The sequence below is a fragment of the Lepidochelys olivacea genome (assembly GCF_965140295.1).
Source record: "Lepidochelys olivacea isolate rLepOli2 genome assembly, chromosome: 25".
Lineage (NCBI taxonomy): Eukaryota > Metazoa > Chordata > Testudines > Cheloniidae > Lepidochelys > Lepidochelys olivacea.
The window spans coordinates 10,273,517-10,299,578 of record NC_140435.1 but is presented as its reverse complement, the minus strand read 5'-3'; the positions used below and the strand labels follow the sequence as shown (position 1 = coordinate 10,299,578).

The following is a 26,062-nucleotide window of genomic DNA, read 5'->3' as shown; positions in this document are numbered from 1 at the left end:
AGGTTGCAGTTCTGTTTTGGTCAACCTGCGGTTCCAATACAGCACATTTCAATCCAATTCAGAATGAAGAATATATTCCAAATGATGACATGCTACTGCAATTGTTCCCATACAGAAGCTCAATGTTTTGCAATGCTGTAGGTACTGTACACAAGTAGCACTAAACATTTACAAGGAATGAGGAAAACCACAAAATTTCCACTGAAGGCTCATTCTCAGTGTATAAACATGCAAAAGCACCACAACTTCAACTGTATTTAAATATAGGTTGACCATCAATGACAGACCCTGAAAAAGCTCCACACTCCTTTTCAGTCACTATGATATAAACAGAAGCTAATCAAAGTAGTATATTTTTGTGGTGGATAGAGGGCCCATTGAAAACCTACAGGTGCTGCCTGGGCTAAATCAAGGGTTCTCCAACTGGGGGTTGGGACCCTTCAGGGGGTTGCAAGGTTATTACACAGGGGGTTGTGAGCTGTCAGCCTGCACCCCAAACCCCGCTTTGCCTCCAGCATTTATAATGGCATTAAATATATAAAAAAGTGTTTTTAATTTGGGGGGGGGGGCGGAGGTCGCACTCAGAGCTTGCTATGTGAAAAGGGGCACCAGTACAAAAGTTTGAGAACCACTGGGCTAAATGCATGAGATTCCAGATCTTGGCTACAGCAGCATACCCTCAGGGGAGATGGACAAAATCCAACTATTTCCATTGACTAAAGCAGGAAACTACTTTTGGCCAAGTCCTGCAGGAGCACAGTCTAATCAGCAGCAGGAATGAGAATTACTTCTGGGCTGAGTACTGGTAACCTGAGGTAAGGAGATTACACAGCCAGCCAGCCTTGCCATTTCTCTATTCTATCCAGATCAAACTCATTCAGTGGAAAGAGACGAATTTTATATTCAATTACGGTTCCTGAGTCATGGTTTGAGTGTTGATTACTGCTTCCAGTCCACAGCAGAGCTCCCACCATGGTCACAGGCTAGAATATGGTGTTAAATAACCAAGTTTCAGAGAAGATTTTCAAAGCCACCTAAGGAAGTTAGGAGTACAAATCCCATTGAAAGTCAATGGGTTTGTGCTTCTAAAGCCTTTATGCTCTTCCTTCGTTAGTGACAGTTTATCATCTGGTATATTTAGGGTGTAAGTCCCACTCAGGCCACAGACTCTCTTTTCTGTGTTTCTACAACATCTAGCACATGGAACCCCAATCCTGGTTGCGTGTTACCATAAATAAATATTTACTGCTGCTACTACTAATAGTAGTTCATTACCTTAAGTCACATCCAGCACCACTCCATGGAAAATTATGTTTCCTTTGGGGATCTTTACTATTTCTACTCCATCTCTTCTTTTCTCTGTACCCACCCCCCACCCCCTTTATCCCTTCTGCATTTTCTTCTCTGCAGCATCTACAAGTTCCCTATGCCACCCGCAATGCCCACAGGCTTCACTCTACCTCTACTGCATCCCCTCCACTAAAACGATCAGCAATTAAATAGTCCATGCTGACCTTTAAAATATCATTAGGCTTTGGAACCTGAAGAACTCCTCTGTGTGGCTCGAAAGCTTGTCTTTCACCCACAGAAGTTGGTCCAATCAAAGATATAACCTCATCAACCTTGTTTCTCTAATATCCTGGGACCAACATAGCTACACCACTACCACAAATATTAGGCCTTAGTATCAACACTCCAGCGAGATTAAAGTGGAAGGAGAGAGAGGGGAGTTTATTTTGTTGTTTGTACAGTGCCTAGCACTGCAGGGCCACCGTTCATAAATGGAGCTCCTATGTGCTACTGCAATGCAAATAAGAACGTCACAGGCTGCCTGAGGCCTCAGTAGGACAACACTGCACTGGTGGAAGGTTTAAAGGTTTAACTATGAGGACTAGCAGCTTTCACTGAAAAAGCCTAGATTTTGCAGAAGTCTTCAGTCTACCTCTATTCCTCATTGTCTTATCGAACATGGTCTTTATTTCCAAGCACTTTGACCTGCTCCCCTTCATCTCTCTCTTCTAATTCTTCCAACTCAACTTCTGTCCTCTGTATTCCAGAGGAACAGTTCTCACAAGACTCTAATGACTTCTTCCTTTTCAAGTCTAAGGGGTTTTCTACCATACCAATTCCCCTTAGTCACTTTGTTGACCTTAAGTCTAGCAGCCACATACTACTACTCAAGGCCCTCTTCTTTAAACCTCCATGAATTTGTTCCTTTCAAAAAACCATTCCTCACCCCAGCATTCATGTCAATGCCCTTGTTTCCTTTCTCTTACAAAGTTATGGTCATAGACGTTACAAAGACAAATAAACATAAGCAAAATGAAGCGATGGCTAGGCATCTTTCATTCCCTTATCACCTGGAATCCCGGCTGACCGGGTTAGCTTTGACTGCTGCCTCTTCCTCAGAAGAGGAGTCATCATCGTCTGATTCCTCTGACTGTAGATCCTCTACCATGGAGCGCAGTGGGCCTGAGATTAGAGGTAAGGGAGGAAAAGGGAGAAAAGCAGTTTAACGCAGATGCAATATGTCTTCAGCATGATTGCTACAGAATCATATTTGACTGCTACAAACTAAACTTGGCTTTGTTTATCCCTAAGGTAACCCAGAAGAGTCATGATTTATTAGACAAGCATCACAGATGTTTAAGTTCTATCCAAGGATATGTCAGCTTGTGTTTCTCAAGACTGAAGTAGTGTTGGAAATTCAGTTTTCTAACATAGTTCACTGGGAAAAGAACATTCACTTTTAAAAACCCTTTTTATACTTTAAAGGGTTTTTCTACTCCCCCTGCTCGTGTCAAAATAAAAACAGCCACTTTTCAGTGCATGTGCCAGGCAAGTTTTAAGTGTCAACCAAGAAGTGGCATTTGCAGCACCACAGTGCTTGTTAAGACTGCCGAAAGTAGCGGTGGATGCTCCATCTCTTCGGGTAATTAAAGCTGGACAGAACAAAGCACTGGAAATGTAATAATGGGAACATGCCTGCATTGGCAAGGGGATGAACTTGATATAATTAATAGGTCTTTTCCATCTCTAATTTCTATTAATTGGGACAAACTGAATTTGTGGGACAAAGTCATAAGCCTGGTGATGCCATGAGATTTTAGTCAGCACTGAACAAATTCACAAACTAAAACCTCTTAAACTGAACAGATCACAAAAATCTTAAAAGATTAAATAAAAGCAGAAGCCAACACATTGTGCAGGAAAAATCCAGTTCCAGAGATATTCAGTGCCCACAGATTAACTACCAAAGTAACAAATATTTGTTTATGGCAAATACATAAGGTACTACTTTTTCCCTTGCATAGAATCACATAGTAAATTCAACATGCATCAATTCCATTCAGCAAAACCAAGCTATGTCCTTGGCCTTAGATAGTCTTGATGAAGCAGGTTTAAATTCTGCCTGTTGAATGGTGGTGTAAAAAGGATAACATAAGAATGTCCATGCTGGGTCGAACCAATGGTCCATCTAGCCCTGTAAATTTGTTAGTCTCTAAGGTGCCACAAGTACTCCTTGTCTTCCAACAGTGGCCAATGCCAGACACTTCAAAGGGAATGACAGAACAGGGCAATCATCAAGTGATTCATCCCATCATCTAGTCCCAGCATCTGGCAATCAAAAGCTTAGGGACACCCAGAGTATGGGGCTCCATCCCTGACCATCTTGGCTAATAGCCATTGATGGAGTTATCCTCCATGAATTTATCAAACTTATTTAATTAAACTAATTCTCTTTTGAATTCAGATATACTTTTGTCCTTCACAACATTCTTGGCAACAAGTTCCACAGGTTGACTGTGCGTTGTGTGAAGAAGTATTTCCTTCTGTTTTAAACCTGCTGCCTATTAATTTCATTGGGTGACCTCTGGTTCGTGTGTTACGTGAAGGGATAAATAATACTTCCCTATTCACTTTCTCCACATCAGTCATGATTTTTTAAACCTCTATCATATCCCCCCTTAGGCTCTATTATATCCCCCTGGGGAATTCCTGGACTGTAACATATGTAACATACAAATCAAGCGAGAAGGTTTTTGAAGGATATCACTTCTTGCAACACACCTTGACTGTGGTTCTGAGATGGTTCAAAATCCGAGTCAGAACTGGAATCTGAGCTGGAACTGGAGTTGGAAGGACTGGAGTGGACAGACTTCACCCCCCATAGAAGGTAAAAAAAAGAAAAAAGAAAAAAAGAAAAGAAAAAAAAATCTTAACCTTTCAATCCACAGAAAAGAATGACCAAAATGCAACATGGTCTAGCAGTGCTCAAGAACGTCACATTATCATTCCATTCTACATCATTTTATCTACAGCACTGCTCACTAATTTTTTTAAAAACATATAAAATGTAATTTCAATTAATTAATATTAGTGAAAGGTTCTGGACTAGCTAGGGTGACCAGATGTCCCAATATTAGGGGCTTTGTTTTATATAGGCAACTATATACCCCACGCCCCTTTAAAAAAAAAAAAAAAGTGTCCTGATTTTTCACACTTGCTCTCTGATCACCCTATTCTGGGCTGCTAGTTTTTGGGATTGTGTAGTCCCAAGACAGCTGAAACAGCAGCAGCACAAGCTTCCAATACACACCACCCTCGCTACTGAGTCTCAGATCATCTCAAAAAGCATGAAATAGTATGACAACTTGTATGACAACCTGGAAGTGAAAGTGGATACAAAGTCTATTTTCACTGTGAAAGACGAAATGCAAAATGTAAACAACCAGCATAAATCATGAAAAATAAATTAAATGTTTAAGATTACTTTAATCCTCATAGCCTAAAATGCTCTTTAAACTAAGAATATTTCTATTTAGAACTATATATGTTAAACTGACAGTACATCTTTAAACTAAGCATTCCTAGCTGTGACTGCTTTACAAGACAACTGTGATTTGGCTCCAGTTTAGATTTTTATAGAAATTGTAACAAAAGCCAAGATCAATAAAAATGCTTCCATCTTTAAAAAAATACCAATGAAAACCATTAAATATTCCCTTGCATTGTTTGCAATGCCAACACTGAGAACCTGAAAATGAAAGTGACCAAACAGATGAAATTAACTTCAGGGACACCCCTCCAAGCAGAAATGCAAGAAACAAACAGTATAAAATTGTGACAAGTAAATAGGAGTTTTAATAGGTGCTATTAGTAACATATGGAAATTAAGTATTAAAATCTTTTTACAGTATTTCATGTAGCATCAGGTATTTGCAGAGCACCCACATTCTGTAGTACCAGAGACCACAAGGTGGCAGTCAAGGCTAAATCAAGTATTCTGGTCCAAAACAGCAGAAAGTAAAAAGATAATTTTAATTATTTGTTGTAAGGATTATTGTAAGAGATAGTCCTTTGGGTCTAGATTTACTTTAAGTTCCCCTTTGTAACAGGATGCAGTGCTATTTGTTGGTAGTTCTCCCAGGAAACAGCATTTTAAATTTGTACATAATCCTAGAGAGCCAATGGTTATTATTTCATACAATGGAATACTGAGTCTGAAAACCCTACTTTTCTATTGGTGAATATATTTTATATACTCGGAAACATTAATACGATATAGGAGTGTGCAGTGGACTCAGCAACATACATGTCAGCTTTTAACATTAGCAAAAGAAGGCAGTGACCGCATTTTCTCTTTATATTTTTATGTTGTAGGTTTATTATCTAGCGCACCTAGAGATGCATGTATCTCATACCAAAACCAGGGAAATACAAGTGTAAAACAAGATCTTTCTACAGTTACAACTTATTCCATAGCAAAGTAAACATTTTAACACTGGGGATATTTGATACATTGGCATATAGCAGCAAGGGTTAGAAAGTTCACAAGACACTTATCTGCCCATGAGGATTAAACCTACTAAGCAGAAGCAGATACCAAAGACCTACAGCAGAGCTCCTTCAGGATTACTGGGAACAGGAGGTGCTGCTACTCTCACCAAGGTGCTGCTTTTGAACTTAGATCTGGGAGCCACCCTGATAACTCTGGTACCTGACCAACTAACAGGTGTTCTTCCCCTGCACTGCGCCTTCTTGGCCCCTTAAACAACTAACTACTTAGGGGAGGGGTCATTCATTAGCATCCATTTATTTCAAACACTTGGGAGGCATCCAGCATTGCAGTAGCTGGGCACACTTTGCACAGCTTAGATTACAAACAACATTTCCCCCAGGATAAGGAGAGAACAAAAAACAAAGCAAAAACCCCCACACTACTCATACTGCCCCCTGCTTCCTTGGGCCTCCCTGGAACAGTTAACTGAAGCATTCCAGATGAACAAAGAGATGTGCTTAGGGTTGCCAACTTTCTAATTTCTGAAAACCGGACACTATAGCAGGAGCACGGGAACCTCCCCCTGCCCCGCCTCTTCCCTCAAGGCCCTACCTCTGCTGCTCCTCTTCCCTAAAGGCCCCACCCCACTCACTCCTCTTCCTTCTCCCGGTCACTCAAGCCTCCCCACATCCCTCCACTCCCTCAGGCTGGGCTTCCTCTGCTCCAGGGCTGGATCAGGAGCTGCAGCCCCTGATGCAGAGCCTGCCTGCCCATGAGATGCCGGTAGGAGGTGGCCCCGGCTGAGTAGGAGCTAGTGTGGTTGATGACCCAGCACCCCTCCCCCACCCAGGCAACTGGACTTGTGTGTCCGGTCAGTACATCTGACCGGACACTGTACAGGACCCCCTTTGACCGCACTTTTCAGCAACCTTAGCTGTGCTGAGTCACAGGGAAAACCTGTTTGAGGTACATGGGCTACAAGCTACTTAGAAATTCAAGATGTTGGTTTTACCATCTATAAATGTACCCAGGCGACTGGCATCAGTGCAGAGCACACAGCAAGGTGTTAGATGCTTTTCCTGGTCCATCCCACTTTACTAAGGCAGGTAGCCACACCCTGCACACCACTTAGCTACAGTTTACTCTACTCCTTGCAGATTATCAAAGAAATATGCTTAAAATGCTTCGCTCGGTGGGAAGCTCTTGTCCTGAAAGACAGGTCTTTTTGCCTTGCATTTACAGTTTCAAAATTACCCTAGGTTAAGGGATCTTTGTTTTACGACATGGGATCTTATAAGCTTGTTTCAGCCAACACCTTTCCAGTCAATAGTTTTGGGCACACAAAAATACTAAACTATGGACTAAAGGATGACTACGGCAAAGCTATTTTCCAATTACGTGGCCTCTTCTCAGACAAGTAGATTGGACTGCGTTTATGATTGCTGGATGAGGTTCTACCTGTCATATTATTGTGAGCAAGGACAATCTGAAGTTGGGCTGAAGTTAACAGCTGAGTGAAATAGTTGTCTTTATAGAACAACTGATTAGACTAATTTCCTCCTGCAATATTCCACAGCATCTGTCACCTGCTGCATCCAAAATCTACTCCGTTACCACCTAAAGTAGCTTTTCCCCACCCTATCCAGGGTGGAATTATGTGTGTTTCTAACTATTTACCTATGTTTGTTTATCTGGAATAAAGCATCCCCAATTCGTAGAAAGGTCATGGTTTTGACATTTCCTAAACTTGTGAAAGCTGAACTTTCACTAAGGAAAAATGAAGCCAATCTCACACATCCTCCCCTGCAACTCTGCTACATGTTGTTAAAAGACCTACACACCTTCTACATCTTTCATTCCCCTGCCTCCCACCTAGGCCTTCGTGCCATGCTCTCCCACAACTTCATAAAATGCTGGCGTAGACCTTAATAATATACTACTTTTTCTCTCTTACATACCTTGAGGAGCAGTGAAATAGTTAGTGTCAACATCTGAAATATTACTGTAATCTGATTTAGTACCCATCGGTTTAAATAGGGAAATTCACACCTCAGAACTGTTGTTTCAGGCTCTTTGCAAATTCAGGCAGACTCCACTGTATCAGTTACACGTCGTCAGGTTTTGAAGATTTTCTGCTCAACCATAACCGCTAGAGATTTTTTTCTCCTTATATAAAAGCTCAGACTCAAGAACAAATGGGAGGCCTATTCAAGTACCCTTCACATGCCCCATATTTTGGGAGCCACTGATCTAGAGCATCACTGGAACACCTCACCCATACAGAAGAATGTCATACTAAAACTGGAAAGAGAGGAATCTTTACTTTTAGAACAATCTGACCCAACTCTTATTTGACTATTTTGAGATTTCCACTTCGTCATTCCAGATTGTGGGAGTGATCTCTCCTTCACTTTTACACATTCTCTTAAAATAGATATCAGTTCATTAGTACATGTTTTAGCAGCTTTAAAATTTAAACAGTTCAGAGTTTGCATTATGAATAAGACTAGCTACAGTGAGTTCCAGGAAAATGATTCCATCTAAAATTTTGATTGTTTATATTTCCAAAAATCATTGATGGAATAGTCATTCTTTGCTATACACATGCATATTGTACATAACCTATATATACACACTACATACACATTGACACCTGGAAAGAACTTCCTCCAGGAAAAATTAGTTGGATGCCTTTCCCTGGGATGACAGGGATTATCCATGAGCATCAGGTGATCATATCACACATGATCTTATAACCACATCCTATTTCCTATGTCTATATGTGAAGCATGCAGTGGTGTTGTAGTCATGTTAGTCCCAGGATACTAGAGAGAGACGAGGTGAGTGAGGTTAATATATTTTATTGGACCAACTTCTGTTGGTGAGAGAGAGACAAGCTTCTGAGGTTGTGAAGCACAAATAAGCGATGATGGGTTTAAAAAAAAAATCTCTATTTGGCAGGTAAGTCAACATTTCACTCCTGAAGTCCCTCTCTACCTATATCCTCCTCAGATGGATATTGTACATTTTATGACTGACATAACCAGGATAAAAGAAGAAGAAATTTAGAGCATTTTAACTAATGTGATCAAAGTTACAAATGAATAAAATCACTTGTGACTGGCTGAATTACCTTTGCCAATTTCCACTGCTCAATGAACATGTTTCACAACTGCACCCCCATAACAATAGCTACACCTATCTCAATTTTTTGCATATGGACAGTAGCCCTTCATCTTCTGACAAATGTCCAGAAGCTGACCAAAATTTGGGCTCAGATTATTTTTACAGATCAGTGTCAACACCAATGCTAATTTAGCAACAAGCCTCTCCAGTTGTTTATTTTTAAGTATCACCTCTCATTGAGGCGGTTATAAAAACAATGGAGTTAAAAAGTATTACACTTATTTAGATCTAAGCATTGTATTATGTACTGCTGTGGGTAAGACCACTGTCCTGCGACAGTGAGGGAAGCTCAACCATTTTATACTCCATTCTAAACAGGAAGGAGGGAGTTCTTTTGAGACCAGCTTCATCCTGAGCAGTAAGGTGCATGGACATTCTACCAGGAAACTGAGTGCACATTCAGAATGCTGTTCTCTTTGTAAACTTTTTTCAATTTTCCAAATTCCATGCAGTTCTCACCAAGGCATCCAAGGCCCTTCCTGAGTTTAATGCTGAATCAAAACATTGAGGAAAAGACATGCAAAGGGCAGGGATTGGAAAAAATGCCCTCTGCCATAGCCAATTGGCAAGAGGGTATGTGATGTCCTGTCCATGGTCCAGTCCCCTACGGCTCTCTGCCTGAAATACGCAGGCAGAAAAGCAAATCACAGAACACACCAACGGAGCACTCCACTTGAGCACTCCAAGGGCAAAAGAGGAGTGCTCCTGTGATTCAATGCAGAACAGGTAAACAACCATCCTTGAGGGAGAAAGTGGCATTTTGCCTCTCCCAGCAGCCAAAGATAGGGGAGAGATAATGAATGAATGGAACTCTCAGTTTACCAAGGCTACATCTACACTATGGGCTAGGGGTGTGATTCCCTGTTCACATCGATATACTCATTCTACCTCTCATCTGAGCTCGTGTGCTAAAAAAAGTACGGTAGCTGAGTGGGTACAGGCAGCAGCAGCATGAGCTAAGCTGTGCCGCGTAGATACATATGGGATTCAGACGGGTTGCTGCCCATGCTAGCACACTTGCTCAGATGAGACCTAGCACGAGTATGTCTACATGAGCTGGGAATCGCACCCTAGCTCATAGAGAGGCAGTAGGAAAAGAGGGAGTAGAGCAGTGGTACCCAACCTCTTCCTCTTGTGCCCCAACCTTACCAGTAATGCAATGTGGTGTGCCCCTCCATGGCTGGTAGCGGACTTGCGGCCAGGTAGGGGGCCACGGCCAGGGAGCGGGGGCTGTGGGCTGGCAGCCGAGAGTGGAGCTGGAGCAGAGCAGGGCTGGGAGGTCCCCCTCCAGGCCAACATGGGGGCTGGCCCAGGCCCTGCTGCACCTTCCCTCTCCCTCACAACCCTCCCCCCCCCCGGATGTTCCTCCTTGTCCCCCCAGAGAGGGTATGCCCTACTGGTGTAGAGCTTCTCCAAGCAGCAGACATCTACACCACAGAACTAAACCTACTCAGTCAAGATTGGTGCCATAAATTAATTTTATTACAAGGCCTTGTGATGATCCTGGAGCCACTGCAGGTGCCTATCTGTAGAACCACCCGTCACTTAGTATGTTTGGTCCTCTGGCTAGGCTAGCAAGAATCAGGTAGAGTTTCTGAGGCCTGCCTAATAGTACTATATTCTCTGTTCTTGCCATCAGCCTCAGACAAGTCAGTACATTCTATTTTTACAGTTATGATGCTTTTCGAAAAGAAAAATTATTTACTCAGTTCTTTAACTGGGACGAGGGCATAAAATCATGATGTTATCACCAAAGAAGTTGAAGGCATATTCAGGCCTGTACCATAAATGTTACTGCAAAGAAACTAAGTCTGAATGACAGATCATAACTTAGACACATGGGCGGTGGGTGAACCATGGGCTCGGGGAGGCTTGCCCCCAGCCCAGCCCAGCCCAGCCCACCCCTTCCCCTAAGGCCCCACTATCATGCATTAACAGTTCATTATTGCACTTTCATCTAGTCCTCTTTGAAACAGGATTAGATCAAAGACTATATCTAGTCTGCATTTTTCCCATGAAGAAACCCAAGCAACATGCCCACCAGGCCAGGTAGGAGAAAAACTCTCTCTCACCTCTGATTTAAAAGAAGTTTCATCCTCTGAATTGGACTCCTCCATCTCCACGGGTTTTTTGATCTCCTTGGCTTCGCTTTCAGATTTTACTTTCTCCACTTTGGCATTCATCTTCTCCTTGGTTTGTTTCTTCTCTGGATATGAGGAAGACGCAGTTCGGGGAGAAGTTCCTGGGATGTTCTTTACCCCTTTGGAGCTGCTCTTTTTTTGCTTTTTGGCGCTTGGCTTTGGTGACTCCACGTTGGAGGGCCTCTTGCTGGAAGATTTTGGCTCCGGCTGTGGTCCACCCTTTGGAGAAGTGTTCTCCAGTTTGGTCTCCTTCAGGGCTAGTTTTGGTTCCTTGAAAGCAGCTTTAGGAGGTGCTTTCTCATCCTTAGGCAGTTTGTTCTCAGCTGGTTTTCTGGAGGAATCTTTCAAAGGCTTGCTTTGTTCTCGTTCGAGGTCTTTGGAGGAGTTTTTGCTCTCAGAGTCTTTCCTTGGCCTCTCTCTGTGCTCCTTGGTTACTTTGTGTGGTTTGGATGCTTTACTACTGTCCTTGTTTGCATCCTAAAATTTAGGGACAGAAACACAGAAGCTACACAAAAACCTGAAACTCAGTACAGCACTATAATCCAAATTTGCTCAGACTGTGGTAAAGACTACATTACTTCACGTAAGTGTTAAACATAAGGTGAACTTTTATACCAAGCTGTCCTTTTAAAAACAGACACATTTTAGGAACAAAACAATTCAATGGAGGAGAATTATTAGATCTTTTACTCTGCCAGAGTAAGCTGTGATCACACCCATCCCCCTCCAAAAATGCTTTACCTATCAAGCATTAAACTAATACTATGTTGGATCTTAGGAAAATGATTGAAGTCTCTGACACTTGTATCACAGCCAAGGCTTCCTGCCACAGCACATCTTTAGCTTAACAAGCAGTACAAAAACACACCTCAGTAGGCACCTGCCTATCTCAGGGGATAGAAATGCATAATGAGGAGTCATTTGCCTTTGCCATTTTTGGATGGCTGGCCCCAGTTAGTGCACACATGCTGCTCTGCCATCATGGAAGCAGGAGAGAGAGGGTCTGTACGGAATGAGACAGTTGAGAAAGCATCTCTAATTTAGGCCAGGTCTACATTACCCCTTATTGTTGGCAAAACTTATGTCACTCGGGGCGTGAAAAAAAAACAACACCTGCCTGAGCGACATAAGTTTTGCTAGCATAAGTGCTCGCGTGCACAGCACTATGTCAGCGGAAGACACTCTCCTGCTGCCATAGCTACCGCGGCTCATTTAGGTGGTTTTATTAGGTCGATGGGAGAGCTCTCTCCCATCGGCATAGAGTGGCTATACGAGCAATCTTACAGCGGCACAGCTGTATCGGGACATCTGCACCACTGTAAACTTGCTAGTGTAGACCTGGCCATAGTCTTTCTTCCTGATTCAGCATTTTCTATCGAATACCTGTCCAAAAATCAAATCAGCCACTATTAGACAAGCAATACATGATTCAAAGTAATTTTTCCCTGTTGCATCCCATAAGAATCAAGACACAGCCAAAATACAATAACTTTAGAAGAATGGAGAAAACGTATAGTAGGACTGAACTCATTGGTCATTAGAGAGACACGGTGGATGAGGTAATAGCTTTTATTGGACCAACTTCTGTTGATGAAAGAGACAAGCTTCCGAGCTTAGACAGAGCTCTTCTTCAGGTCATTTGAGCATTTTGTTTGGCCATTAATTTTTGTAGCTATGCAAACCGACAGAATACATGTAATCTGCTTCAAGGCACATTGCCTGTGGGGATCATGCGAGAATTGCCCTTGCTATGTACAAAAACCTACACAAGGTCAGCTGCATTAGGCTGGTGGAGGCTGAAGGTGAATTTCACCTTCTTCTGGAGCCTCTGGGAACTAGCTATTGCTACAGGCAGGATATCAAAATCTTCAAACTACTGGCTTGATCAGGTCCAGCACATCTTGTGCTCTTTACATGGCCATCCCAAGCATTCACACTGCTAGAGTAAGTTTTGATTCTCTAGTCAACCTCTCCTTCCTGCTGGGAGGTTGAATTCCTCAGGGACTCTGACCACAGCTATTACATGAGACAGGGGGCAAAAGCTGCATTCAATTACTCTACATCCAGTGATATGGAAACAAGTTATAACAACTGGAAATGACTTAAAAAGAAAGCTTTACTAGACTCAGTTAAAGATATCAGCTCTAGCAGTTGAGCATGTAGGCTTAGCTCACAAATATTCACAAATCCTGTCGGCTTTAATTATTTAAAATCTCTTCAGAGGGGCCAGGAAGTCACAAGAATTCTAAAGGCCTTCTGGACTTGAGATAGAGAGAAACAGGAGCAGTGGGCTCAATGGGACTCCACTAGGGACATGTTCATCTATGAATTTCCAAAGCACTTGTCACTACACTAGGTAGGGACTAAATAATAGCCTGTGTGCATGAGCTACTAGAAAGGAAACCTAGGCTCCTCGGAGGCATTTAAAGGGTTCTTAACGTGTCAGATACAGAGGATGACAACAATGGTTACCAAGTGCTGCGCCTCCTCCATTAAAAGCTGAGGAAATCGCAGTGCTGTTGCTTGGAAGGGAATCCTACAGAGCAAATACAACGCAAATTGCTTGGGTCACTAACTAGAGTCTAAGGAAGAAGAAATCCCAGATGCTCAGAGTAAGTAACCAGAATTAGTTACTACAGAGGAAACTTAATTTTGGGGTGCATTTCCAGCAACAGAGCCCTGTACTCCAATGCTCCAAAATAAATGCAGCATGCCTCACTGACCTTTGACCCATGGGATGGTTTGGTCTTCTTGGGATCAGAGAAGGCAGAGAGTGGTATTGTGGGTAACATAGGGTAGTCAGGACTTGGCCTGGACACTGTTTCTGCTCCTTCTGGCATTACCATCACCTAGTAATAAAGAAGAGAAATGATATACAAGTAAGGAGAAATGTTGACTATTTTAACATGATTACTCTTCAGCAAGTGACTTTTGATCATTTCTAGCTACTATTATTTAGGTCTTTTTTCCCTTTAAAGATGTAAGATATCTCCTGAATAATTCCAGTTAAGATTCCCAGCTCCAATGACAATGTCTAAATAGAGACCATTCAGAGAGATGAGTTTGGGAGCCAAGATGCAATGACAAGTTTCATTTCCACCAAGGGGAACTTCAGCACCCTGTGTACAAGTAGGATGCATAACTGTGGCTATGATCAAGAGAGGCTGGAGACACAGAGTAAAATGCACCAGCCTCTCTTATGCCCTAAACAGTTTGGAGGTAAACTGGGGGCCAGGGAGAGCAAGATTTCACAGAATATGAGATAGTTGGATTCTTTCAGCCAAAAAACGTCCATGAAAAACATTTATTGGCAACATCAGAAACACACATGGATAGCCATGAGAGGCCAGAATGTCTCTAGGCTCCTCTCAATGTAGCTAAAGTAATTCCCCTGAGAATTTGGGACTGAAAGAAATGTCTTCCACATTTTTTGCCAATGAGCTATGGGACCAATAAGATTTTTGATGTGTCATATCAGACGTGACTCTCAGTTGATCCACCCAGTTTCTAAATAACGGTCCAAATACGATGTTACTCCAATATCTGATGATCCTAGAGACGTGCAAGAAAAATGCATGAGTAAAATCCTAAAAAGTGTCAAAAAGCAAACAGTGCTCAGCACCATTGTATGGCTGAAATAAGCCTCTTCCTCTTCATCCTCATTGCAGGAGGATGTGGGACTTGTAGGGAAGTTCTGGATAGACTGACTTAGAATTTAGTCAAATAAATTAATAGTTCCACTTCTGAGATCTTCTGCTTACAAACTTCTTCATGGAACAAGACTATTTCTACCATCCCAGGCCAGAAAGATGGTTTTAGGTAGACAACTTTTTTTCAGATTAATTTAGGAATACCTGGAATAGTAAGGTGCTTGACTGGAATGGAGTCATGTGTCAGGTGTGCCCTAAAACCCTGTCACATTACAACCTCAGCTGAAAAAAGACTCAGGGAAAGACTTACTGTCAAAATATTAGAACCCCAACTGCGAATTTGCCAGATCTCACAGGGAATGTGGGTCAAGGTAATTTGCTTAGACCTTATACAACTATTTGGCAATATTCAGTGAATGATTCCTCAGTACCAATTTCCACAAAACCAGTAACTTACCCACTGTGGCTGCCCAAGTCTTCATTATTGCAGCTTTTCAAGGGTCTGTCTAGGCTTTTCTCCATAACTTTACTTTTACTATTTACTTCTTTTTACCATTATTTGCCTCCATTCTCCATCACACAATCTTGATCCCCCATATTTCCTGTTCTCCTTTAACTCAGTTTCCTTCATTTTCTGCTTCTCCTGGCATGTCGTGTCTCTCCATTTCCTTCTTCTCTTTCCCTTTCATTCTAATTCTCTATTTCTCCAAGTTTGTGTTTCTAACCTCTCGACAGACATACCAGCTTTAAAAAAGCAGACATGATGAAATGGTTCCTCTCTCCTCTGCAACTGGTGGCCCCCACCAGCATATGCAGAGAAAGAATGTTTTCTCACATGCAGAGGCGTGTTCTCCTCTTAGCCTGCTTTAAATAATCTGGCACCCAGAACTTCTCCCTGGTTCTGCTTCCTATGCGATAGGCAGCGGATGCCAGGATTAGGGGACACTTACTGGCCAGAAGTGCCAACTATTAAGCCTGCTTGTGGGAAAGAGGAATAGGGACACTAGGATATCTTTTTTCTTGAGTCTCCTTCTGTATATTAGAACATTTGGAGGAAGTTATTGACACCAACCAGTTCACAAAAGGAGCTCACACAATCTGAAAACAGCCAGATGGACAAAAAAAGTCACCATCCACAGACTGGTGCCTGCAGCCACAAGTTTATGGCCTTGGCACAGTGTGCAGACAAATTTACACTGAAAATACAAATGCATCAAGTGATCCACACAAGAACATCTTGCAGCTGCTAGCATTTCAATTAAGTCACCAGAACCTGAATCTGCCCCAAGACAAATGCAGCAAGTGTTCAGTTGAGATTGTTTATAATAAGGGTATCTAAATAGTTAAGTTATTCAGAAAACAGCTGGGTCTCAAGTACAGAAAGAACCCCCAGAATAGAATTAGTTGGCTACACCTTTTCACTAAAAGTCTCTTCGCATCCCTGGTTCTTTCGGCACTCACCCCTCCAGCTTTAATCAGTTTGCGTCTGAAGTCCTTGGTGGGGTTGTTGAATGTCAGTTTCTCACAGCGAAGATGGTTCACAGGTGGGTTTCCTTCCAGATTCAGGAAAAGGTCATATGTGAAGCAAACTTTCTTCGGTTCCTCCTAAAACCAAGAAAGCAGAAGACTCATGAAGTGTTTTGGCAAGTGTGCTAGGTCAGAGGTTTCAAATGGTCAGTCCTAGGAATGCTGAACTAACTCTTGAATGAATGTCACATTCATAACAGTTTTTCATCTTGGGAATCACAGAGTTTTCAAAATCTAGGTACAAATATCTCATTTTCTAAAATGCCTGCAATGATTGCAGTTGCCAAAAAACTCACACCAAAAAACTCAGACATGAATTTCCCCTAGAGTGACAATCTATAGATAAGGATATTGACTGACACCTGCCAAAACCGATTGTTTATAGGGATGCTGGTCTTTGTTAGGCATCCAAGGTCCAAGAAAGAAGGTACAAATTTTATCCATTCCACTCTTTAGTGCAAACATACAATCTATCTATTCAGCCTCTTTGGAGAATAATGGAACTATAGTTACCACCCATTAGAAACATATTTTGCTTTATTATTTAGGGAAAGGACAACTCCTGCACTCCAAAGGGATGCGGGTTCTAGAAAGATTAGCCACTGTGAGGGAAGGAGTGCTAGATATGCAAAATCCCTTTTGAAATAAAAACTGAATGAGTTGGGTGGAAGCTGATGAAGGAGCAAATGCCCTAGTCCTTTCAGCTTTCCAAGCACTGTAAATGAGCCATCTTTATCTGATGAAGTCTGGCATTTGTGTACAAGTTCAGACTGGGTTTCCTATTTGTGGCCAACTGATTCTGTTCCACTTGCTGCATCAGTGAAGAGAGTTCTCATGCATTTGTTGTATGGGACAGACAGTATGGGGCAGAGCACTGCTGGAACTCTTTCCACACGGGTAACACAATTCCTTAATCTTCTTCAGAAAAAGTAGGAGTGACATCGCCTCAGTCACCTATCCTCGTATATCAAGAAACTAGGAGAATCGATAATACTAGGTTAGCAAATGGACAGACATTTACTAGTTTTAGTTCCCAGGTTTATATAAAAGGTTTTACAAAAGATAATATGAATATTGTTGGTCTTCAGTGCTATGAAAAAAAAACACAAAAAAACCCACAAAACCCTGTCTCCTGCAATTGATTCCTTGTACTAGGTCAGGAGAACCAGAAAATGAAGACGTACATCAGTGAAACGGATTAGTTTCTTTCTGTCATCCAGCCATAAGGCAATTGGAGAAAATAAACAACGTAAGTGGTGTAAAACAAACCACGTGTTTAAAACTGAGTTAGTAATCCAAGGTGAGGCTAGTAACAGAAATAAGGGTTTTAAATATGAGTTTTATGCCGACTGTGTCCCTTTCACGTACCACTGGCTGCTAGTTTTTTGGCTGCTACTAACGTAAGTGCAGCCATTAGTGAGAGGGGAATTCTCAGCCATTGTGATGCTTTATCAGTCTCTGTCAGTGCAGTGTCTAGTTCTACTGCTAATGGAAGGACTCTGCTTGCTGCAGGAGTATCTATCACCTTACACACACAGATAAGCGTAAGGGTATGTCTACAATACAATCACTGCTGGGAACAGATGCAGTGCTGCAGATATGCCGCTGTAGCATAGACATCACTACAGTAACAGAAAGGGTTTTTCTGTCAATGCAGTTAATGCACTTCTCCGTCTTATGTCAACATAGCTGCATCTACAGTGGGGGTTAGGTTGGCCTAACTACATCACACAAGGAGTGAAATGTTTCACAGCCCTGAGTGAGGTTGCGAGGAAGTTCTGTTAACTCAGATGATGATCCTTAACGTAGCACACAGCGCTATTAGGGAGGTGTACAATAACAGATTTCACTAGAAAAATAAAATGGAATGCCCATCCGGCCCAATTTGCAGCCCAGTCTGTGGTAATAAGTGAAAGAACAGTTTTAGTTGGCAAATTGCATGGATAATGGTCTCTAGGAAGAGAAACCTTCCTCTAGTTGCCTATTTAAGGCTATGTATCACCTTTAATACTATAATTTCAAGTGCTTTTCTCCTCTGGGGATTTGCAGCCCACGTGTCCTCATGACACCACTGAAATTAGACATGTCCTTTATATTACAACAGGGAAAAGCCTCAAGGACCAGGGTGAACCAGTATTGCCTTCTTTCTTACAAACACAGGGAGCACAGAAGCCTGCTTCAGACCAACATTCTGTTTCTATTTTAAGGAGAGGGAAGGGAGATTTTGGCTCCCTAGACAGTCAAGCTTGGGTCCTCTTCTCCCTAGTCCTTTTGTTTTACCCTACCCCTTTGTTTAGGTACTACAGTCAACACCACCCTGATAAGCTCTTACTACTCAAATCCCTTTCAGAGATCCCTTCAAAATGAATGCTGCTGAACATGGCCAGAGGGTGACATTTGCCAGTGACTCAGCTATAGCGTCACACCCGACACTCCTGGAGGCCACGCAGACACCCTCTGATGTTCCTGACCTTAGGAAACTTCCTGATCTTCTCCTATGTAACAATGAACTGTTTGGTCACAAGATAAGGCTTGGTATGGATGGAAGCTGCATTTCTATTATGCCAGATTTCATTAGTGAGTATGTCATAGGGATTGTCCTATAGCTACCAAAGCATTCTTCAAAAACAAAGAGGAGTCTGGTGGCACCTTAAAGACTAACAGATTTATTTGGGCATAAGCTTCTTCAGATGCATTCTTGTCCACATCAGGACAGCACCAATCCATTTCCCCTCATGTGCTTCAGATCATTGTACACACTTGTCCATCACCCTGTATATTGATACTCCATTTCCTAGGATCATCCCAGAAAGCAATGCTTCAAGAAATGCTACTGAGCATAGCAAAGGGGACCCTTCTGAAGCTATGTGGGGCCTTTCAGAAGATCCCATACTTGCATGCATGCATTCCATGCATGTCGCATTCAGTCCATAACATTCAGCAACTTCACAACAGTCTTACTTACTACAGATCACTTCCTGCAATTTCATTTACCAGTCTAGTGCAGCTGTTATACAAGAACAGAAGCCTTGGGCTTCTAGCCCAAGTCAACCTATTTTCAGCAGATCTAATGAAGAGCTGGCAATTCTCAGACCACACAGATTCTGGAAGTTTGCCATGGAGATACTAGTGTGTGCACGTAATATTTTTTTATATATATATATATATATATATATATATATAATAAATGCGACTCCCCTTAAGAGCTAAGCCACTGTTAACCTTAAAACAAACATCTGTGACCACAGCTGGCCTTTCATCAGAAGTAGTACCTATGAGAGAGCTTGGGAGTCAAGTTTTTAGTCTCTAGCTTCCCAGGCCAGAAGAAGACTAATGTGCAAGTGATTGTGCTATAGCACAAAGGTTTTGGGGCTCTCAGGTAAACACAGTGTGAACATACAAATTACACAGATGAAGACAGGGTCTTTAAAATCCAAGGAACCCCTAAGGTAAGTTTTGGAGAATCCAGTTTCTCAGTGCTATGTTAAAGAGCCACTGGTACCTCACAGGAAAGTGGAAAAAAATATATTTAGTAAGGATGACACAGTTTAATTTCATTCTCAGTTTGTCAAAAAGGACACTTTCATGAACAGAGAATTTAAAGACCTCTGCACTTTCTTCTCTCCACTTGTTGGGAATCTATAGCTGCTGTGGAGGGTATCCTGAAGGCTGAGGTAACAATCTCAGGTGCAAAATATACAGAAAAAGTAATTAATTCTGGAACAAAAGATTGCAAACATATGCAATTGCCTCATATAACTTAAATAGATGAAGAGAGCCCCAGAAAGTGTGACGTACATAGAATTGTTTCTAAAAGACTTTTCAAGGTTTGCCACATGGAGTCAATGGCTCGAGGACATAACTAGCAAAAGCAAGCTTTATCTAAAGACCATTATCCTGTAATAGTAGGCAAATGAGGAAGCACAGCTATACTGTTTTCAAAATAGATTTACATGTACAGAAGCAGAAGAGATCATTCCCTTTCATCTCATGTATCTAGATACTTATATGGTCCTCAAAGTAACTGAGGGTTTCCCATGTATTTATTCTAACAACTCTATGATGAATCGCCACATTTTACAGATGGGGAATTGAGACAGAGGAATTAAGTGATTTGCCCAAAGTCAGAGACTGTGGCAGAGCTGGGAATTGAACCCCAATCTCCTGAGTCCCAGTCAAGTGCTTTACCCATAAGATCACCTGTCCTCTCTTCTCTAGATGCAAACAGCCCTGTATGGGAGAATAATCCATTTAGTAGTCAGAGAAGCATTAAATACGCTCCATTTCACACAGGTTTTCAACTCTAGAAAACAAGCATTTTTAAATAAAAAAAGGTATCATACCAGAGAAATGACTGCAAGCAGCCTTAAACCAGAGAGCTGCTAGCAAGTATGTGTTTCTTCAGTGCTGGGTTCACTGACCACTAGAGCTTAGAACCCTGTGGGTCCCAGAAGGTTAAGATCATCCAGTTTCTCCCCTAGGACTCTTCAAACACACACCTAGGAAAGCCCAGGAGCACCTCCACAATATGATTTATTACAGGCTACTCACCCTCCAACTCTAAAGTGAAAGTCCCAGTACATCTACAAGGCCAGACTTCAAAGCCATTCTAAATAAGAAACTAGGTTTTCCATTCTTCCTTTCCGAAACTGCCTTAGGTGCACAGCTGCATGCACAGTTGCTCTTCTCCCAGGCCTCATATACACGTGACATGAGGACTCAGCACTGTTATTTACTTGAGTTGCTGAGATAAGGGCTGGTAACTGTTGTAGGCTCAAATGATCCCACTATATAGAGCCCAACCTCTGATGCTGATAAGTATGCCAAGAAAGGAAGAGCCAACTAGGCACATTCAAATAGATATGTGGCAAGATTAATTTCTAAGAAGTGACAAACAGATGCATAAGGGGAAAGGCAAAACGTTTGCAGAGTTCAAGTCCCTTCTTAAAGGGACAGATCTCCTACCTCTCCAAGAAGACAGTTAGTGGGGATGTTTCAACAGTGTCTCTGCAATGCTAAAACTTGCTAGAACTCAAATTCAAGTCCAAGGATTAACTCAGCCCTTCATGCTGTTAATCTTGTATGGATCTTTTCAATTAGAGGCTTTGGAAACTGAGGTTCTGTCCACTCCACATGGACAACAATCCCTCAATCCTGACACACCATTAAATAAATAGACCAGGAACAGCCTACTGCAAAGCTTAAGACATGTCCTAACCAATCTGCAACCACATTTGACAACACTGCTCTGCCAGCCAGAGTGACAGTGATGCGTAACATACAGAATTGCACGTAAAGAGGCACCACATAAATCCTTGAGCACCAAACTGGAAGACCTATGAAAGGCAGCAAGACACACAGAAAACTTAGGCTGAGGAAACATACTGAACAAACTCCAGTCCATCCAAAAAGAAAATGGCTAAAACAAAGCAACAATTATGAATTTAAGAGGAAGTACAAATATTGCTCTGTTCAACAGCAGCCCACTAGAAAATGTTGCAGGGCTGATTGAGAATCAGGTAAAGAATGCTATTGAAAAATGCAAGATCACAATGTGCTGATCTAAAGCATGAACAAAATAAATAGTAAACTAAACTCTTGTTTTTTTCAGCATGCTACAATTAAATAACAGATGAAAGAGGTCAAATCTATCCCTTCTCACCCCCAATCAGTGTAGGAATTTTCCCATACAGCACCTTAAAAATGCTTTCTTCAGTAAAGTTTTAAGTGTCTCAGGTAAAATGCGTTCTCCACAATTTCCCTGGAAGACGATTCCACAAATTAATATATCTCACTGACAGGAAGATTCCTGCTATTTAGCCTAAGTTTTCCTTTGTTCATTCCATCCCTTTTCTCCTAGTTACACTCTTTTGGATCACCATAAACAGTTAACTCAAATCCTGAAGGAGACTTGCTAATACAAAAGAAGTTTTCTTCCAAAACAAATATTAGACAAAGTAAAAAAACCTCATTTTTTAAATAAAAGCAAAATGTTTGATAAGAACCAAATTGGTATCTCTCCTTCCCCACCCATCTCCCTTCTTAGTAATGGAGAATAAACTAAGTTTCACTGTATGTATTCTATTATGTAAATACTGAAAATCGTCTCTCTTTTTAACACTGCAGTTTGAAGATGGTAAACTTTATTTAGGTCCTAATGCAATGGTTTTAGATACCTATCACATTAATATCTTCTGTCTGATCTTGGTATAATATGAAACTGTATTTGGTTCTTTAGTTGTAATGGTTTATAATCATTTGGTCAGTGTCCACAATGTAATAATAGTGGCTGAAAACCACAAACCGTACCTATAATTTTATGTTGTAGATTTAACTGGTTGCTGTTCTGAAATATGTATTTGGAAATAAGCAGCAGGCTGTGATAAATTTCAATACCACCAGATTTCTGGGGAAGGAGTAGGAGAAAGATTGCAATGCATTTACTGTAACCAGTTCATACTGATCCAATTACAGGAAGAAATAGAAAGGGTTTAAAAATAGAAGTGGGCGAGCTAACATTTTCAGTCAAACAGTCCCAAATGAATTGGCAGTTACTATTAGTCAATTTCACTTTCACAAAACTGCTTTTCACATAATCTGCTGAGAACCTTCCATTTTATTTTCAGGCTTGATTCCAGGGGCAGGAGCTCTAGCTGGCCACCAGCACTAGATTAGCAAATGAAAGGATCCCCCCCACCTTTATGGTATGAAAGTCTTATTTCCCACAGGGCCTACTCTGACATTGTGGAGGACTCAAATCATTTGCCTTCAGATCATTAGGATCTTTTTCCAAGTCAAATGGGCAAGAGTTTAAAAGCATTCACCCACCCACGATGAACCACATTACAGTATAGTGAAGGTGAACACACAGTGTCAAGGCGGGGCCACATGGGGTGGAGGTTAAGAACAGCTCCCAACAACACCTGTTCTGTACTCTGCCATCTCTACTTCTGGTGCCTCTCTGAGAAGGCAAACATGCGCCAGCTATGGCGGTGCTGGGGCTGCTGACTCTCCCAACTCCAACTGGGCGGTGAGAAAATGCAGAGGACAGAGTTGACAGGCAGAAGTCCCCGATGAAGCTCATTGAAGATACTCTCAAAGTAAGGTTCTCCAATAGCACTAGATGGCAGCATGCTTCATTACGCAAAAGGTAAAGAGTACATTGGCTCCAACAAACAATACTTCCCATTTTAGCAACAATTCAGAAACTAACCAAATGGGAAAGTGGAAGAGTTAAAGGAAAGACTAAAACCTTGGAATTAAAAATTAATTTAAGCAAACCATGAAAAAGATCTACCCTCGTGGATTAGGAGTCCATTGCCTCTCCAGTGTGTTTCCACCCTCCCACACTTCAACCTTTCAAAAGGTATTAAAAAGTGGTATTGTTACAGGGCCTAAAACCCTTTGTAAATCTCAATTCACCTACAGGAACAGGATATGAGGGTCGAAACTGACGAACACCGCAGTCACCAATCGGACACATTTCAACCATCCGCCAAAACTGTCAAAATTTAGAGATTTTAAGACCGGAAAGGACCAGTGTGATCTAGTCTGACCTCCTGCATAGATACAGGCTACAGAGCATTTCACTAAGTGATTCCTGTATCAAATCCAAAACTTCTAACTGAGCTAAAGCAGGGGTATCAAACTCATTTGGAAGTCAGGGCCAAATTCCATATTTAATTATGACCCATGAACTGTGATATAAATTCAGGACTATATGTGCCCACAATATATAGCAGACCTGTCGCTAACATCAGTAGGTTTGCACAGAGATCATGGGGAGGATACAGCCTTTAAGTAACAAACATTTAAGGTACTGAACAAACAACTAATGTCACTTTCAATCACTCAGTGAGAAAGCATGCTCCCCTATAAGCCAACAGTAATCCTTAGAGCCCGACGTGGGTACAAAATTTGTATCTGCATCTGATCTGCAAACATGGTCCACGGACATAAAGCAGATATCCGCAGATTTGCGGGACTCTAGTAATCCTGCCTTCTCTTTTCCTTCCTCATCTTCTTTTGTGTTTCTCCTCCACTTCCTGATCTTTGGGATTTTCCTGTCTTCTCCTCCTCCCCTCTTCGCATTTTCGTCTCTGCAAAGACCCTCAAAATGGCTACCGTCTCCCATTGTTCTCAGTGGGAAAGAGAGCACCCCCTGCTTTTATCAGTTAAGATGGACACCATGTCCCTAATATCTGTGAAGGAAGAGATTTAAGCAGTCTTTTGCAATAATGGCCACCACCTCCCATTGTTTCCCAAAAGGGTGAAACCAAGCTATATTCAGGGAAGGTGGCAGCCCTATATGCCATTAGGTGGCAAAGAGCGGACTCTGACAAGCATGTGAATAGGGAAGGAAGACAGGGAAAGCAAGAGAATATGGAGGGCAGGAAGGACAATCGAGTGTGGGTGCAGGAAAGAGAATGTGGGGAGATGGGAGACTGAGGGCATGTGAAAGACAGGTGATTATAAGGTAGAATGCAAGTGGGGCAAAAGAATGGGAGGAAAATGGAAGAGAGGAAAAGACAGCGATAGGAGAGAGAAGTGAAGAGCAAGTGAATGACTGTTCACCCACACCAGGATTTGGCAGCTGGGAGGGGACTCTCCTAAGGGGAGAGGATCACATTTTTTGTTTGGTTATTTAAAGGTGAATTCTGAACCTGGAGTGAGTGAAGGGAGGAGGAGGTGTGGCTTTCACCTAAAAGCTTTCAAAAAATCGGAAGGAAAAGTCACAAACTTTGCCTATTTAAAATCTCATTATTTTTGTGGGTCTGGGCAAAACTGCTTCTATCACCCACCCTCATGCCCCATGCACCGCAATCCCCACTTCCCTTTACATGCCTTGGGCTCCCCCATGTCCCAGCCTCAGAACAGTGACAATCTTGGGCAAAAAAAGCTTCCAATGCTATGTCAGAGGTGCTCCCCCTGTGGCAAAACATGAGAAATTTATCGGACTTGCTCACCAGCTCATTACTGCTTCAGTAATAAAGGTCAGAGCTCCACAAGCTACAAAGGGAAAGCAGACAAACACACCAAACATTCACATCTAATAGTGTTGGGAGGAGGTAGTGTGGTGAAGAGAGGTGCAGAAGGCAAGGATGGAGACAGCCTAATGTGTTCAGTAAAGGAGGTGCTGGAAGGCAGATAGGTAGAGTTACGGTATTGGTGTGTGGTATACAGTAATTGTGGTAATGGTAAAGTATCTACCCATGGGTGAGGAATTAGAGGTTATGTACTGTTAGGTGGCTTAATGGTTTCATTTCCTAGCTTTTCTGGGTTTATGTCAGCTATGGGGGGAGGGATAGCTCAGTGGTTTGAGCATTGACCTGCTAAACCCAGGGTTGTGAGTTCAATCCTTGAGGGGGCCATTTAGGGATCAGGGTAAAAATTGAGGATTGGCCCTGTTTTGAGCAGGGGGTTGGACTAGATGACCTCCTGAGGTCCCTTCCAACCCTGATATTCTATGATCATTCCAATATTATACATAACAAACAACTGGTTCACATCCAATTTTTTGTATAGTAACCAAAAGAAGGGAACGCTCAACACAACGATCATAACAAAGAGTTAATTTGAAACTGAATATACAACCAGCGAGTGCAAAGTTGGTTTGACAAATCCCTAGTCTCCGTAACCTTCTTTAAGTCATGTGGCATAGGACTTTTGAGGCAGGACTAAACTTTATCTTCACCGTATGCAGCGAATACTACATTTTAACTTTCACATTGTTATCGTTGAATCTTAAGATTTAAAGTCTTTCGCATTTTCTTTTG

The 26,062-nt window shown here is 41.9% G+C and overlaps 1 protein-coding gene across 4 annotated transcripts in view; it reads right to left on the bottom strand.

Moving 5' to 3' along the window:
• Positions 1-26,062, bottom strand: part of MLLT1 (MLLT1 super elongation complex subunit) — a 59,567-nt gene that overhangs the window by 11,814 nt on the left and 21,691 nt on the right. For 2 of the 4 annotated variants that reach the window (XM_084614485.1, XM_084614487.1), the window contains exons 4-8: positions 16,221-16,364; positions 13,833-13,958; positions 11,041-11,586; positions 4,072-4,159; positions 2,361-2,472 (exon numbers count right to left, since the gene is read on the bottom strand). In XM_084614485.1, the coding sequence (XP_084470611.1) occupies positions 2,361-2,472; positions 4,072-4,159; positions 11,041-11,586; positions 13,833-13,958; positions 16,221-16,364 (1,016 nt within the window). Of the gene's footprint in view, positions 1-2,360; positions 2,473-4,071; positions 4,170-11,040; positions 11,587-13,832; positions 13,959-16,220; positions 16,365-26,062 lie in introns of all 4 variants that reach the window. The other 2 variants (XM_084614484.1, XM_084614486.1) reach the window with 1 other exon arrangement.